At 42.2% G+C, this 18,124-nt stretch overlaps 1 protein-coding gene across 1 annotated transcript in view; it reads right to left on the bottom strand.

The window, feature by feature from the left end:
- ACTN1 (actinin alpha 1) overlaps positions 1 to 18,124 on the bottom strand; it is a 75,318-nt gene that overhangs the window by 32,743 nt on the left and 24,451 nt on the right. The window contains exons 3-8 of the mRNA XM_033515230.1: positions 17,547 to 17,586; positions 16,238 to 16,339; positions 13,074 to 13,188; positions 7,921 to 8,040; positions 805 to 891; positions 151 to 238 (exon numbers count right to left, since the gene is read on the bottom strand). Coding sequence (XP_033371121.1) covers positions 151 to 238; positions 805 to 891; positions 7,921 to 8,040; positions 13,074 to 13,188; positions 16,238 to 16,339; positions 17,547 to 17,586 — 552 coding nt within the window. The remainder of the gene's footprint in view (positions 1 to 150; positions 239 to 804; positions 892 to 7,920; positions 8,041 to 13,073; positions 13,189 to 16,237; positions 16,340 to 17,546; positions 17,587 to 18,124) is intronic.

The raw sequence follows: 18,124 nt of genomic DNA, 5'->3' as shown, positions 1-18,124 counted from the left end.
GTTTCCTAGGCATCTCTCTGGACCACACTGTTACTTGTGTAACGTGCACATGCATTGCCTTGGGAGGTCTGTCAGAAGTATTGCTGAACATACTGAGAGACACAGGAAAATAACACAGATTGTAAAGCTAAGTTCTTGCTTGTAACTCACCTGATATGGAAGTTCTGGATGTTGACATTTTTGTAAGGGGCTGTCTTCCTCTGACACCATAACAGAAGTCCTTCTTTAGCAGATGTTTCTAGAAAAGAAAGAAGAACACATCAATTAACTAATTTTCTTAGAAAACAAGAGTCTCTGGAGAATATGCTAGAAAACCATCACCAATTCCTCTTTGGTAGAGACTACACTAAATTGTGCTCTATTTAACTTCACTTGTTAGAGAATTTCTTCTTTGGAAAAGTCTACTAGGATAAGTTTTTTGACTATTATGTTCTTAATGAGGTTCAGTAATAACGAGATAGGTTTTTGTGACTAGAGAGTCTTGTAGGACTCCTAAGTGATAGGTTCATTCTCAGTGCAGTCCCTGAATCAAACTCCAACACTAAAGTTCCTTTTCAGGCTAAGTCATCCTTTTGAGCTACCCTTGAAATCTCTTGTAAGAGAAGTATATGAAAAACTCATCTCAGTACTTTTGAGCCAGGCCATAAATGTTCATGAGCCATCAGGGCAGCTTGGGAAGGGTAGTTCCCTAGGATCTTTCAGTGACTCACTTAAGAGCACATTTTAGGCCATTTAAGTGGCATAGCCATTTAGCTTGCCCAGTTGTCCATTACTGAACAATAGCAAGAAAAAATTAAAATTTACCTTCAACTGAGATATCCTGAATGGCAAAACGAAGGATGATGGTCCAGATCATTCCAAGGGTCATTTTAACATTGCCATCCACAATTTCTATGGAAAAAAAAAAAATTAAATTAGAAAGAGAAGAAATAGAAGACAAAGTTTAAATTGTAAATCCTTGTAAAACAGGAGCATCGGGGAACATTTCCTTTTGCAGTCAGGAGAAATGGAATTCCCACTAAAAACTGTTTTTCCCTGCCTTCCCAGACGCCCTGCTGATAGGTACAGTACAGTACCCAGTAATCAGACTGGTTCTTTTGCAGTACAATCCTGCGAGCAAAACAGACACAGATGATCCCAAAGATCGGGAATAAGCACTAATTTACATCAGTATAATTCCCCAGAGGGGACCTTCCTCGGGTGTAATTACTATTACTTAGAGACACCAAACTGAGAAAAAAGGAAAAACCTTCCTTCTCTTATCTCATATCTACTCCAAGTCAACTATGTAACTGCCCCAGCATAAATGTACCAGAAGAACCAGTGACAATTCCCAGAGCAGATGAGCTCTGACAGCTGGTTTTGTCCTGTGAACAAGATACCACCAAGAAAACCATATACCATAAACCTTTTCATTTCAAACAAGCCTAAATACATCAGACTGTCTGTATAGGACTTCCTTCAGTCATGTAATTGCCAAAAGACACAACAAAGCATTTCTCAAAGTCCATGCATCCTGCTGAAAGAGGAAGCAAGGACTCATGCTGACCAGTCTGTGCAGAACATAACATAAACCATGACTATGAGCAGACTGCGCTTTACTGCTCATTAGATTCCACAATATAAATCAGCAAGGGTCAACAGACTTGCCTTGGAGGTTTTACAAGGCAACTGCTTGTGTGTGTGAGGTACGATATGTTTAGGAGGGAGGATCAAGGTCCTGGGGAGAGGCACTTGGGGCAATGCTGGCCCAGAAAGAAGCTTCCACCATGTATGGACTAGAGCCAAATAGTCCAAACAGTGAGCAGATGGTCTCAAGTACTGATCCTCAACATCTACAAAAATTCCACAGACAAATATATATATATAAATATATATATAGTTACAGAATTTACAGCCTTCACATTTTTCGATAGTGAAACCAGCAGAGCTGCTTTCTCCTACTCATTTTCTGACAAGTCCCTGTATGGCAGGATCTTTCACAAAAAAAAAAAGACAAGTTACAAGAGTATTTTCAGTAAGAAAATGGTTAGAATTAACCTGCTGTTTGGACATAGAATAATTCAAGTCCCAAGATGATTGCCAGAATCCATTTTCGTACTACTGTAGACACCTCCATGCCACTTCTTTTATAAAGCTGCCCAGCAGGAACACATGATGTTCTGGGGCAAGTACAATTTGCAGTATAGGCAACTGACAAAAAAGTAACAATATTTGAACTTTTTCCTTTTAAGCTGTTAAGAAATGCTTTTCTTCTTATGAAAAAAAACCCCAAAATGTGAACCACGTTGTATTCAAAACCAATGGACCAGCAGCACACACCCCAAAACCGGATTTTCAGAAATTGTGTCCAAATTCCTGAAAACTTGTGATTTACAAATACATGTCACAACTTCCAGTGTAAATCAGAATTATAAGCTCTACCATCCTTTGACATACATCTGAACTAGTGATTTACAGATGCAAAAGGCAGAAAACAAGACATGCTACCGTGTTCTACTGCAGTAAAACTCTGTCTCTGCTCCTTTCTAAACTCCAGAGTGCACTAAGATCTCTTAGTGGATCGGTCATCTGTTTACCCAGAATTAAACAGCCAGTAACTTTTCAGTTCAGTACAAAAAAACCTACAGTTACTTTTGCTGGCATGAAAAAACTGTTTTTCTGTTGATGGTTTTCACACAAATTTTTTACAGACATTTTGAGGTCAGAGGGTTTTCTGCTAGGCTGATGCAGGAAAATGTCATGTGTTGGCAAGTGTATTCAGTTCTGTACTTTTTTGCATTCTTCACCCCTCCAATAAAGCACTGCCATCAACTTAAAAAAAATTATTTTTACAAATACCTGAGATGCTGCAGCTAAAATATACAAAAAGCATCTGTATTTTCAGCTTGTTTATTTTGTTAATGTGATAGGTACTCGTGGGGATTTTCAAAAAGAAAAAAAAACAACAGTGCTTGTAAAACCCACAACAGTTGGCAGGACTCTTCTAGGGTATATTTAAGACCAGAAACTAAATTGAGCTCCTTAGTTTAATGGGCTTGATTAAAAACTGATGACAATACTTCAGTGCTGAAAATGTTTCACAAACAGTAGTAAATCCATCAGTGAGCTGAAACAGGTAATTAATATTACTGTTCCATGGATTTTAATTGGAAATAAAGGTCCAGAAAATTACATAAAACCGATAGCGTTAAGTTGCTAACGTCGCATAAGAACTCGGCACTATGTTCTGGTCACGTTCTCAAATTCCAGTTTTATAAAGTCAGCAGGTGGAATTAAGGTTCTTTCCCAGTCCTCTCTACAGCACTACCCATTTAAAAAGGCACGATGTTCTCCCTGTTCCCACATGAGGTTATTCCTTAGTACTGCACCAAAACAAAGCTGCTCTGGAGAAAATCCAGAATATTTCTACCACTTCATCTCTGCGTGTCATTTTACTTTACACAGTAACACCATCTACCAAGCAGATGCTGATCTGTGAGATTAGTGAGTGATCCATCCCAGGATGCACATTTAACAAGCCACACAGTCCTGTCCTTTTGTTGTTGTTGTTGTTGTTGCTCTTTGAAAAAACAGAGTTGACAAAATGGTTATTTGTTAGAAGTAGGCAAGAATTTTTCACTTCTAATGCTAAAAATCTTCTCCTGGAAACCTGGTTACAAAGTCAACCAGCCTGATCAAAAGACTCTGTGCTCTTCGGCCCTCACTCACTTGGTTTTCCATCCCAGCATTCCCCATTGCCAACCTCCTTTTCCTTCAGAATTCACGATCCTTCGTGATGTGCTGCCAGTCTCTTTCTAGAATAGCAGAATAGGCCAAGAAACAAAAGTGAAAAACATGGTTGCAAAACAGGCTTGCATGAAGCTTCCTGGTGATGAAGAAAAAGAAACTCCAGAGGAATTGTTAAAAAGTTGAATGCAACACTACAAAGCTAGAACAATCTAATGCTTAATTAAACACAATATGCTTGCTGCCTTCTGATATAGGGAAGACTCAGCAATGTGAGAGCAGTTCACAAATTAAAAGGCTTGTAATCAGACAGTATTTTCTAAAAGCCTGACTCTGCTTTCCAAGTGCTCTTTCTAGGCAGGGCCTCTGCAAACACTGTGTGCACTTCACCACCAGCAGCTGTTGAAGGAACAGCAGCAGCAAGCACATGTTATCAATGTGATTTACATTCAACTTGAGGGTTGATCAGCTGCTGGCTAAAGCCAGTGAGGCATCTGCATCCACTAGAAGGAAATTTTGTTCACCAGAGAATGAATATGCTTCCACCCAGCTCCTATCATTGTACCAAGTAATAAGTATGCAAAAGCTACACTACTGGTTGGCCACAGAGACATGCCTTTTGAAATGCCACCACCTCTTTTAAATGCATGAACTCATTTTGAGAAATGCAAAAAATATTAAGCTTCTTTTCCTGCCATGGATAGTTAGAAGCAGAATCAACAACACAGAAATTGTTATCCCCTCCTACTTCTGAGCTGCCCAAGAGAGCACAGCCTCTGGTCATTACCCCATGGAGAGAAGAAGTTGCAGGGCATGAACAACTGGAAGGATAGCATCATGATCTTGGGAATTGGAGACACAGAACAACAATGGCGATGACATAAAGGCTGCTCTGCATTTTGTACGTCAAACAAAAGCCAAATACAGCAGGACAACTATCCACACCCCTATCTTCAGAAAGCATGTTGCTCCTGATGGTCCTGTCAGATTAAGGACAGATAGCTGGCATTGTTAGTGAGGGTGTAACTCTCAAATCCTTAACAGAATGAACAGGACATAGGGACAAAATGCTGTGCTTCACTCACTGACATGGGGAGATCCGATTTCCCCCCTCTTTTCATTGTGAAATAAATGTATGCTTGCACTGCCTGGTGCTTCAGTAGGTGGTTTACTCAGATGGGACTTCTGCAATCATTGAAATTTCTACACTTTATTTTTCCTTTTATTTGTGCAGGTGAGAAGAGGGGTCAGTTGACCCAAAGTTATCTGTATATTGAAGTAAGCAAGATTTAAGAAAGCAGCAACTTTGTATGCAGATTTAAGGTAAAAATAAACCAGTCTTGGGGTGAAATACTTGACCTATTCAGTCTGTTAAATCCCAGGAGCATTTGACATGAATATGGAATCTATTACAGCAAAAGAAGGCTCCTGAGGTGTCAGATGACAGTGAGATTTAAAAGCAGATGAAAACCATTTGGCTAGAATCTTCCTTGATCTACATTTACACAGATCTCTGTATGCCTCAACGTTCTTTGATTCTATGGACTATGGCTAACAAAATGTTTAGATTAAAACAAAACCAAACCCCAAAAAAACCCAGGACACTGATGGGTAACATGTATGGAGAACTACAGCTGGACTGCAGACCCTTCACACAGGATTTGCTGCCCAGTGGACACCCAGAGATGGAATAAGCCCCTGAGGTAAGGAATGTGCTCCCTCAGCCAGTACCACCACATTGCTGCTTCATGGTGGTTTTCTACTCTGGGAGAAATAGTTCCCTAGAAAACTCTCTACATCAGTCCAACCTGACCAAGGCATCTATAGCTCATTTTCTTGGTGCAGAATTATGACCGACTCATTGGTTTTGACCATCTACCTTCCTGCTGCACAGTGTCTTTTAAAAGTCTCAAAGCAAGTCCCTAAAATTAACGCTTCAGAAAGGTTCCTAATCCCCTTCATGGACAGAATAACCTATTTTTATAGCTGATGTGCAGTTTACTGCCCACCAAGCAGCTGATGGGCTGGACAGGAGGCCCTGCAGCAGGTTATGGTCCTTGGTGTCAGCAGAGTGGCCTGGGCTGGGTCTGTGTGCATGGGCAGGCACTAAAGTGGGTGAGACAATGCCGTGACCACACTTACATGGCCTGAGCTGGCATCACAGCACAGGCCCAAGCTCTCTGCATAAAAATCAGAGCTAGCCTTAGACTATACTGCAGCACCATGATGCCTTTGGTAGTTTAAAGAAAGCCATATATTTTGTCCATGTAGCTGCTTAGGCACCAGGACAAAGGAAAGCCAGGAAACATTTGGCAGGGGAGTTCAAGATCACTATTCAGATTGATATGGATCATTCTTATGTCAAAAAATGGCACTTCACAGCCTGTTTCTGAACAGGATAACTGCTATGAGTCCACACTGAATAAGTGGGCCCTGGTGATCTTTGGTCACAGATCATTTGACTTGCAAATGACTTCTAAGTCCTGTGAGATGCAGCCAAAGCTGACTCAGAACAGGGCTAAAAAAAAGAAATCCCTCAAAAGAAAAGGAAAAGAAACTAGTGCCAGGGAGAACAGAATCAGAAGAAAAAAAAAAAAAGGGGGGGGAATTTAGGAAGAAAGATAGACAGGGTTTACACATACTACACATACTCTGGAAAACAGGAGCTATTTTAAGGTAGACCATCCCTGGGTCCAGATCCAGCTTCCACTTTTCTCGTCTGAAGAGGGTCCTATACAGATATGGAATATTGTATCACACACTGGGTGCATCAGTCTTTTAGTAAGGGCACAAAATGACCTTAGATATGTATTTGTGCTCCATAAACAGCACTCACATCCAACAATAGCCTCAAGTTGATACTGCTGAAAAAAGCTGAGAAATTTGAAGAAAAGTTTTGCATGCAAAATTCCAGTATCATTCAGCCACAGACCTCTTGCATTTTGCTCTTCAATACCAAACACAGTGAAGAGGCACCTGCAATGTCCCTGATACTAGCTGTAAGTTATTCCAAAGTCTCCATGAAGTTAAAGCAGTATAAGGTAAAGGTTTTGGTAAGGCAAACAAGCACCTGCAGTGGCTGAGGTAATCTGCCTGATCTGTCATAGAACAAATGAACCATAGGATAGGTACAGGTGTTGAAGAAGCCCCAAGAGAATACTTGAAAATTCAGGACTGGGGACAGCATGCCAAGACTGCACTGACCTCATGAGCTGAGAACAGGCAGAGCTCAGCCCTGTAGCCCCAGGACTCTCCCAAAGAAGGAATACTCATCCTGAACTGTATCATGGGCTCATTTCCTGGCTGTGTCATGAGTTTCCCTAGAGAAACCAAGTATTTCCATCTGCAAAGTGGAGATAATAAGCCTCCCTCATTTTCCATGGTCATTGTGAAGACAAATCTAGAAATATCTCAGAAGCAGAGTGTCTCCACAGCAACAGTGACAACCTGAATCCATAGGACGACTTACAAACAGATCCAGAACAGAGAAAAACAAGTGTCATGAAAACCTGTAAGTCCTTCTGGGACTTGGGTGTCATATCTGTAAAACACCCACCACCTCTGCTAAAATGACAAAAATCCTACACAGCTGCCTGCTTTCTGCATGACCTGCAAGTTCTTGAGGGCATCCCAAATGCTGCCCACGCTGGTCTCTACAGTGATACAAGGCTTCCAGCCAGAGCATCCAGCTAAGTAGGGTGCACAAACAGAAGCCTGGAAGCCCTGAAAATTGGAGACTCTTGGGGTCCTTGTCCTGTATTGGGGGCTGCACTTGGCTTTGACCCATGCAATGTTCTCCAGCAACAGATCCTCTCCAGCAGCTCTGACACAAGCTAAAATACAATTAACGGCTATGCTTCAATTCAGAGTTTTCTTCATTTGAGAAAGAAATTTCTCAATTAATTTGTTTCTGCCATTGCTCAAGGTTTTTCTTAACTCATAAGAACCAGGAGAAAATAATCCAATCCAATAATTCCAAATCAAATGGAAATCAGGTTTGGCAGCCCAGTTTGAAGACAGGATTTAAATCCAGGGTAAAGGACCACTATATCCCATTTTTAACTCAATTGTTTTTTCTACAAGAACACAGTAGGGGGCTAGGGAGGTGCAAAAGGAAATGACAGGAAGCTGTGAAAGAAAGGCAAGGGCTAAGCACAGCTTGGGCTCAGAAAAATCAGATGGCTCCTTTACCTTCTGCTCCAATGGATACTAGCTTGACTCCTTTGCTGGCAATGAAATCCAAGGCCTTGTTCACATTGGATATTTTGTGCACTCGCATTTTGCCTCTTTCAGGCTTAGCCAGACGTTCACCTATTAAGAGGCAAAAAAAAAGAAAAAAAATTATTAGAAAACAATTCTGAACCTGTTTCTTCCCTGATGCATGTTTCCTGTGGAGTGGCAGTAGACCTCCCTGCACCCTTTGAGGACAGCCACACTCACAGTTTAAGCACCCCCAAAAGAATCAGACAGAAAAGTATCTCTTTTAGGCATCAGGGGTAAGTTGGTAACAGAGAACCTGTCCTTTTCAGAGTAGATCTGCATCAGAGGTGAAAAAATCTGTTAAAAGCCCATTGAGCTAGGCAGTGGAACCAACCTCCTCTAGCCACAGATAACAAGGCATGGAAAGAGCACAAACTCTCCTCCCTGACAAAGACAGGTGAGGAGCTCTCCTCCAGCATTTGCAACACCCAACTTACAGAGCAAAACTTTCCTTGGAACTACCGAGAGTCAAATATGAGGGTGATCTTGTACTTTGACTTTTCTTTCCCCCAATCAAGATTCAGACCTTCTACTCTAGTCTCTCCACTGAAAGGCCCAAACTGCCTGAAGCAGGAAATAAAATTAATTCTTTGGCAAAGTGGCTTTATAACTGTAAGGACTATCACTAACACCTTTCCATTAAGTCCAATGTATTTCTAACTCTATACTAGATCTTCTACACAAGTGCTTTTTAAATGTTTATACTGAGACACAAGGAAGGAAGCAGCCTAGCCCTGTGGTAAGAACAGGTAAATTTCTGATAGCAATCAGTCTTAGGATAACACCCAGCTCCTGACTGCAAAGCTGCTCGATTTGGAAAAGCACTTTCCAACCTCATTTATTTGAAAGAGGTGCATTAAGTGCAGTCATGCTCTTCTTGATAGGCTGCTTGTAACTACACTCACAGTCTTTTCTTTCTACTTTTACTAACAATAAACGAAACACTCACGAGTAAGCAAATTAAAGCTTGGACAGGTGGACTTTTCAAAGAAACCTCAAACAGAAATATAATTAGATGGGATTTCAGGAACCACCTGTATATGACACAACATTAGAAGTGAACATCCACTTCCAGATCACAAGCTTCAGAATACAAAAACAATATAAAGAAAACCCAAGCCGATTTTGTACTTAAAAAAAGTTATAATTAAAAGATCAAATGGGCAAGTCTAGGCAAGTCACTTGACCTATTCAGTTCCAAAAGTCTCCTGCTATATCTTGAACTGAATTTTTAAGCCAATGCAAGCTGACTCAAACCCTTTATTTGAGGCTTAAGTGTGAGAAAGAAAAAGACTTGGCTTGTTTCCTAACACAGGTGTGAGAAAAAGCTAAAACAGAGAAGAGAATACTATCTCCATAACTATGCCTTCCAAAGGAAAGAAGTCTGAAAATTGCAATCCTTTAAAAATGTTTTAGTGGTTACTGTAAACTGGTGCCATTACCTCCCACACTAAAGGATAAAACCAGATTTGTTTTTAAAAGGAAACACTGATGTCTGACAATTTAAGTAAAAATAGGTATTTTACGGTACTACCTCCTTCCTAGGATAAAAAAAAACATCAACCCAACTCTTTTGCTTTAATGGAACCTCAGGTCTGTGTCACAGTACATTGCTTTATTTTTCCACTTGGATAATGTTAGTCATTCTAAAGAAAAGTTGAAGCATTTTTTGTGACAGTTATTTGTGACAATGACATTTTTATGTGTAATTTTACAATAGACTTAAGCAGTCTTATGCAGCCAAATGTCAACAAATGGGTTGAGCCAGCTAAAACCCAGCCATTTCCTTCAGTTCAAAGTGACTGTAAAGTAGGCCTTGCAAAAAGAAAATTAAAGACAAGCGATTAGGTTTCAGCTGGAATAGCAAGCTGATCCAATTCACCTTGTGGCCGCATGTGCAATGCCAGTGCAGCAGCATCTGAACTGCTCTCCCTGGGGCTGGGGAGAGCAGGACTCTTCCCCCTGACAGCCATGAGTAATTGATGGTGATTGCAAACCTCTCTCAGATTCAAATCCTTTCTCTGCAAACTTTTTAGCTTTCAAAACCCAATGACTATTTCCTTCAAGCTTGGACTTCATTACAGATTTAGATTTCCAGAAATGGAATGGTTCCATGCTGTACATTATTAATGATGTGGACTGTTAAAAGGAAGCCTGCTAGAAATATGTTCTACTTTGAGCTATTGGCATCACTGGCTTTATTTCTCAGCACTTCCAGCTGACAAAATGAAAGCCTCCATTCTCTGATTCTCATGAAGTAGCCCAAGGCTGTGCTTTAAAAGCTAAACAACACAAGGATGTGTTGACATAGAAGTTGTTCACTGCAAATTTGTCTAGGTAAAATTTCAATTAGTGACTCTGTCTGTTTGAAGGGGAAAAAAAAAAAACATATTACACCTTTATTTTAAAAGTAGCAAATGTAAGTATAGCATTTTTTAGTCTTGTAGTATTATTTTTAAAATGGCTTTGTCAGGAAAAGGAAACACGTGGTGAAAAATGAAAGTGTAGCTTTTGGGGCAGTTTCTAAAGGGGGGCTGCAGTTGTTACTTCCAGCCGCAGAGGACCTGCAATGAGGAAGTCCCAGGACAGTCCATGGAACTTCCCCCTTAGTACAGTGACTGGGGAACCAAGGGGCTCTGGTGGGGCTGCAAGGGGACCTGTCAGTAGCACAGCTCCAGAAGGTACCACGATGAATAAAACTAAAGCACTCTCCTCTTGCAGATCATCATTGCTTCCCATACTTTGGGAAACTGCACTGGGTGGGAAAACTACTTCCTATCTGCCCCAGCTGCCTGGCAGCAATGTGTTCCCAAGGACACATGTGAGGGTCACCCTCCCTGCAACAGGTTTCCCACAGTCCCAGTGGCAGTCCCTCTTGCACCGTAGGGTCTCCAGTAGCTTCCCTGATGCAGGCTCAATCCTTCCTGCCATGGCAGAGTGGCAGGAACCGCCCTGCAGCACGGGCAGAGGCAGACACTGCTCCCTTGGTCCCACACATCCCAGCCAGGTGGAGGAGGCACTCAGCTCCACATGGCTCTCAGCCAAGCTGACCCAGCACCCTCATGGCTGAAAGCTCTTATGGCCATCATGCTCTGGGATACAGGAGATCAGCCTGCCACAGAGAAACCCTGCCCACGCCAAATTCCCATCAGCAGCTCTGCAGTCCCCCAAAATACATGAAAAGTGTGAGCCAAGAGCTGAAAGGAAAGGCCAGAAGCTGGAGGGCTAACAGCCATCCAGAGACTCATCATTTTGGCAGATGATGAGTGGTAATCATGGCAGAAACATACAGGTGAGCCCTTGCCAAACATCAGGAGACTCCTGACCCGCACATACTGCTCCCCATATGGGCTGCTACTTCCCCAGCAATGGACCTAAGGGGTTGCTAGAGGAGCTGGTAGCTGCTCTGTATGAGCAGTGGGCTCACAATGGATAAGGGAACTGCAATGATGGAAGTGAAATGAGGAAAAAATGTGCTATGCTTCTCCTTTTTTGCCACTGTACTTAGGAGAGCTGCATTCTAGCTTCTGCTGTCTCTAGGGAAAGGATGTTCAGTGTTAAGTGTGTGAAGGACCGTGGTGTCTGGGGGGATGCAGTCCCCAGCTGCTCCCCACACCTCTGTCCACTGGTCCTACAGCAGCAGGCACAGAGCCGCTCTGCACTGGGACAGGTACGTGCCATGCCCACACCACTGCAACTGGCACACAAAGCTGCTGGCTTTTTCCTGAACAGAGGTGGATCTGACAGGCCCTGCCAGCGGGCTACCAAAGGTACAACAGCAGAGGAAGAGTGGGAGATGATGCAAGGAAATGAAATAGTGTGAGATACAAAATTCCCTGCTTTAGCAGTGAGCCTCGTCTGCCTTCTCCTATACATCCTTCTCTTCTCTATCTTCCAGTCCAACTATTAGAAGCTAAGCCATCAAGGCCCATGTGCCCCAGTGTCCAGGCTGCAGACTTCCCTCTCTGAGGGAATGTAAGTACAGAAAATACACAAACAGGACTCTGCTACCTCCTTTCTTACAGGCCCTGCAGAAACAGTGTGCACACTGCAAAGTTCTGATAGTGTTTCGAACTTGGATCCCTCCAAACCACCAGCAGGGGCAAACCCGCTGAGATTTCATTCTGTATTCATAACTTCTTGAAAAACACTGACGATAAACAGACAGAAGAAGGGAAGGGGAAAGGGAAGGGAAAAGGGAAAGGGAAAGGGACATAGGAAATGCAGTCTGAGTGCTGTTATCATGGCAATTTTATTGGAAAACATACCAAGGTCAGGAATTCAAGTCACTGAGTTGTTGTAACTGGCTCAAAAGCCATCAAAACAAAGTCTGTGAGCTGGGAGTGAACAACTCCAGTTTGACAAACACAGTCTTGCCCTCTTTCAATCCCTCCTACAACACTTTACTGGAGTATTTATTCCATGAGCACATCAAAAGGGATTACTGCTTATATAAAATAATCCCTGGGAAGTATCTGTCTAGTAGTGGGACATTTGTGACACAGAGTAAAAACAAATCTGACCTAATATGCTGAGGTCACAGCTTTTATTTCAGACTGAGTATTTGGGGATTCTGCTTTTCTTTGGGATTTTTTTCCCCCCATGAAGGTTTGGACATTGAGTTCAGATTGAAACTAGAATGGAAAAACTTCAGTCATGGCTGAAACTGAATGACACAGAAGATTTACTGGTTTGACTCTTTCTTCCAGTCATTTCTTCTATCATACTCTCATTGCCATGTGGCTTTGGTATGATTTCCCAGTGTAGCATTCCCACACTTCCCAGAGCTGCTTCATAAGCCATGCCAAGCAGTAAGAGCCACTGCCTGGATCTTCACAGGAGGTTGTGCATTCCTGATAGGCAGAGAAAAGCCAAGAAGTCAGAGCAGGAATGCAAAAGGCAGCCTGCACAGGCCATGAGCTTTGGAATACATTCCAAAATGGCCATAGAGACATGTATTTATTAGGGAAAAAATTTGTTCTGAATCAGGAAGCAGCTGTTTTTACATTCCAGCAAAAACTGCAGCATTTCAGCCCTTGCAGTCAGTATCCTGCACGGGCAGCACCGCACAGAACCTCTCTCACCTGAAATGACTTCCAGAAGTAACATGAGTTTAAGACCATCCCTGAAATCTTCCTCTATGTTCTCAATCTGTGTCCCAGCCTTGCGGAGGTGAGAATTACACCATGCTGTAAATGTCTAAAACACAGGAAAGAAAAATAAAAAGCAGTCAGTAATCTCCCCACAAACCAAACAACAGTTTCCAACCAAATCTGTGCTGCTAAGTACCATGACAAACACTCATTAGGTTATTACATCTCCATCCGATGTCCTTGTGGAGTAAAAGCATTTGCACCTCTGAATAACCAAAGGAAGTTGCAGGATGTTTCTGTAGCAGAGGGAATCTGATACAGTCATTTTACAGCTCCAGCCCATCTGATGTTCTGGAGAGGTTTTTCATTTTCTTTTTGGCTTAGAATACCCTGAAAACGATTTTAAAAGCATGCTAAGTGCTTAGATCACTAAGGACAGACTAAGGCCCAAAATACAATACAGTCAGTACTATTCAGGCTAAATAAACTCTTTTTTGAAAGCACCTTCTGATCTCAAGATAAAAGTATCTCTCATGTGAGAGAAATTAATTTCACCGCAACAGATGACAACACATTTTTTGTGGTTCCAATCTGTAAGTCCATGCTCTGAACAACAGGCACATGGGGCACTGACAGGGGAGAGACCATCTCTTCCAAGAGAAGTGACAGGAGTTATCTCAAAAGAGTACCATGTGAACTGGTGTGAAAAAGAAAAGTTTGATGGTGAAAACTCAAGAAGCAAATATAAAACATCTCAGACACATCTGTGTGGCATAGACTTAAATAGGGGAATCAAAGATCTGAGTCTCATCTGAACATGCAGAAGCTGTTTGACACAAAACTACTGTTTTAAGAGTAAATGGTAGCAACCAGGAGGACAAGCTTGTTCAAGTGCTACTGAATGTGTCCCGCAGTGTTTGAATAGCAGACCAGGTAAACCCTTTCCTTTGTACAGCCTGATAACCCCTCTATCACTGTCTAAATAGAAAGGTGAGGTTCCTCAAAAATGAATGTATTCAAAAGCTCAGTGCTACACCACAGGGAAACTCTTCCCTCCCCCTCCCAGATGCGGTCCTAGAGCCAATTCAACTCACTGACCCAGCAAAGAAAATTGTTTACTTTCTTCAGACTGGTCTTTGCTCAGTAGTGCATGGAGGCAGTTCAGCAGAATCTAACAAGCCTCTACAAAAAGAAAACTGGGCACACAAGGGCCAAGCAGGAGGGTGGAGTGGACCGCAGCAGCTGTGCCATTTTAAGCTGCTGGGGAACCACAGAATGAAGGACTCATTTAAAACTGAAGCACAGCACTCCAAAATTTAGAAATGCTTCACTACTACATATACCATGCATGGGATTTCAAAAGAAAGATTACCCCAAATGGCAACAGGATTGTTCTTAGTTGTCTCAAAGCTGGGCTTTCACTGCTAACCTGCTCTCATTTGAGCTCACCAGACCACAAATAGTGTGGCAGAATCTTCCCTTAGAAAAAGCATTGCTCAACAGCTGCTGAGCTTTCCACTGCTGTGCTCTGGCCTTGTTCTCCACTGGGACAATGGAATGAAGCAGGATAACAGAACAGCTGTAAATACTTTTATGGCAATGGCCCTTTGGACAGATGCATGTATTGTGAAAGTCTGGGATCTCTTTTTTCAAAATTGCCCAGCTTCCTTCCATATTTGGAAGCTTGGAAAAAAGAAAAGTAAGTAATTAAGCACCTTTTATTGCTTTTTATTGTTAATCCCCTGAGGAAAAAAGAGGTGGTGTTGTTTTTTTTTAATAAGAGTGGTTTTATTTGGAAAAGGACCCTGTATCCTGAAGTACATCCTTTTGGTGCTACTTTCTTCTTTCTACTGCTTGAGTCATTTTACAAGAAGAGAGGTTAATTTATCTGGCCCTCTTTTGCAGACAGTCTACTTCACCCTTCCAGAAAGGGCAAATGAGAGCAGAGATGCTTTCAAATGCTACATCATCATCACATATCAAAGTATGAGAGCAAGTTATGTCAGAAAGGTTGTGGATGCCCATGAACCTCCTTCTCATATCTGGAAAGCAGACAAAGCAAAATACCTTGAGCTAGTGTCTGGCTCTGGGTGACATGACAAAATTCATGTCAATTTGAGGAGGAACCCTGAGATCTAATTCACAAGCCACAGGGCTGCCCTTTTATTTCTTGTCTTACTTCTCTGAAGTCATTTCAGTTTTGCTCTCCATCAGCCCAAAGCAGATCATTATTTTAAATCACTGATATTTCCAATACAGCTCTACAGGGCATCCCTCTGCACAGTTTGAGGGTGGTATAGGGTCATCAGTTCCAAGAAACACAGATGAAATTACACGCAAACCACAAATCTTCTAAACTTTGCTTTATTAGAAAACCTGGCAGGATAACTAGATAAGTGCGAGTATTTTTATTACTGCAAGAGTCACATAGGGCTTGGTAGGAAACAAAAGTCTCCCAGCCAGCACCAACTTCTCAACTGAACCATCTCCATCTCATCATGGACTCAGACAGGCTGAAGTGACACAATTCTGCAAAACACTGCCATTAGCCATGAGTGGCAGAATGGACACTTCAGCTTCTCAAGAACACAGACCACAAAGGGTGAACAGATAGAGCACGCACAGTTTCCATGAGGCAATTCTCAGATGTGCAGACATTTTCTCAAGGCATCTTTAGGTCTACATGAGCTCTAACAAGCATAATTCTATAAGCAGCACAATAGCATATGTGAACAGCAACAGCCAGTATCCCAGCATGGATGCATTAGGCCATTTTACAAGAAAGCAGGATTATGAATGCTTTTAATAACTGCAGTGGGACTCACAAACTGTATTCACCACAGATCAACCCAGAGCAGTATCTATCAAAACAATCATCAGAAAACAGCTTAATGTTGCATTTACTGTACATACAGCAGAGGGGTAAAGTATCTTCTTACTTCAAAGCAGTAAACTGGAAAGAGATCTGACAGATAGGAAAAGCCTGGAGAAATGCGTCAGAAAAGTAGAGGGAAGCAAGAGAAGGGAGAGCTGAGTCCACTGAGTCTTCCAATCCTGGCAGTCTTGTTTTGAGCCATTTTTACTGATTTGGCTTCATGCATCTGCACAGGATCCTCTCAGTGATTCTAGGAAACCTACTGAAACCTCCCACTCACCCCAGCCACCTTCTGGGCAACACAGCCGCTCCTCCCCACGTCTTGAGTCACAGTTACCAGTGACAATTGGCTCAGAGCAGCTGCTAAGCCCTGCTGTGCTGCCTGTCACCAGCAAGCAAGTTTTCAAAAGAGGAAAGGGCTGTCAAAAGCAGCCAGCCACCTTTCTGGTGCAGGCCTGGCCCTGGGAACAGCCAGGCAAGGAAAAAAAGCCACCAAAAAACCACCATATCTGTATTTGCTGTGGTGAGGTGACTTGCATCCCAGTTCAGAGGGCAAAAATACACTGCCAGGCGGGAAGCTGCTCAGAAACAGCAGCCGTTCTTCCTTGCTGTCTGCAGACACAGAAGTCTGGAGATTATTCTCCTGCTTACTTCTAACTCTCTGTCTCAAAGACAAGAAAACAAATAGTCTGTTAATCTTGAGGCTTATGGAAGTTTCAGAGCTGGAAAACTACTTACTGTTAAATAATAGCACAGAAACCTCACACCATAAATTTTCTGTGGCAACTGCACAAGAGGTGCAAACAGAGCTGTGTTTCTTGGCCCATGGATCTTTCCATATATTGTACTTGTAATTTTATTTTTGGACAGAACAGATTGCCAGGACAGCCCTGCAGGTCTGCCTCTCGTTCACTGTCCAGTATGGAAGATGTCTGATGAAGGAGCACATGTGTTTGCATGAATATGGATGCATTTCTTATCACTGCTCTCTGTACTCCCTGCTCCTATCTAGTTATGATTCATAGTATTTTTGGGTTTCTTATTTTTTATTTTTTTTACACCCAGCCTAATCAGCAAGATCCCTGACATCAAGATCAACTCTTGCTATTTGGCTGCTGGGTCTGGCACAAACAATCGCACATTCTACCACAATATAACTTGTCAGATAATAAAAAGAATAACAAATGTTATTAAAAGCAAAGCAAATATGATTAACTGTTCTACTGCCTCAGCACAGTTACTGTTGGCATATCCTCTAGAAGCCTACCTGCATACCTATTTTAACTCTTTTTCTTGATACAATATGAGAAGTCCTTGCTTCTTCACTGTATTAAGCCTTTCCCAGTTAAGAGCTAGTTAAAGCAACAGCCAGGTGATAGCTAGTCCTGCAACCAAAACTCTCATGAGATACCATCTTCAGCTAGGTCCTTCCAGGTATCTCTCAGCCCTGTCAGCTTCAAACCTACCCATACCACCTTGTGTATACATACATGCACTCTCTGGTATGCTTTTCTCTTCCCCAATATTTGCTTTTGCTCCTGAAAGCCAATAACCTTTCCCCTCCACACTGTTATTTCCAATCCAAGTACCTTTCTGGTACGAAAGTGGCTCAGGCAGAAATCCTGAAACCTAGGGAAGCAGGACAGTAAGTCAACACACTAAAGAATGTTTCTGCCTCAAAAGCAGCAGCACCATGATACCACTCAGAGCAAATCTAGAGAGCTCATTGCTGAAAGAAAGCAGTCATAAGGCACTTCAGCTGCTGAGCAATTTTAGCAGTGTAAATGTTGAAGCTACCGCAGCCACATAAATGACAGATATTAAAAAAAAAAAATAAAAAAATATGGTCAGTTTAATCTTTGTGGCTGTGACAGTGACATTCCAGCTTTATCTGACCTTTCCAGATGCTCTTTACTTCTCTCCTTGCTAAATCACTCTTCCACAGAGCTCTGCTTTCCATGGGTGAACGTAAACTTTCTGACACAGCCAAGAGACTGCCATATTTGTGTAACAGCCCTGGAGAAGCTGCAACTGAGCCAGAGCAGTGCTTGATGCCTCTTTTCCAACAGGAGAAAGGTCTGGCTTAAGCAAAAGAATTCTCTGGAGCACTGCCTCTCCAGACCACCACCACCCTTCTTGAAAAGCAGCAGTGTTGACAGCCACCAAG

The sequence above is a fragment of the Parus major genome, chromosome 5, assembly GCF_001522545.3.
Source record: "Parus major isolate Abel chromosome 5, Parus_major1.1, whole genome shotgun sequence".
Lineage (NCBI taxonomy): Eukaryota > Metazoa > Chordata > Aves > Passeriformes > Paridae > Parus > Parus major.
The sequence above is the reverse complement of the archived record's forward strand: the minus strand, read 5'-3'. Positions and strand labels throughout refer to the sequence as shown.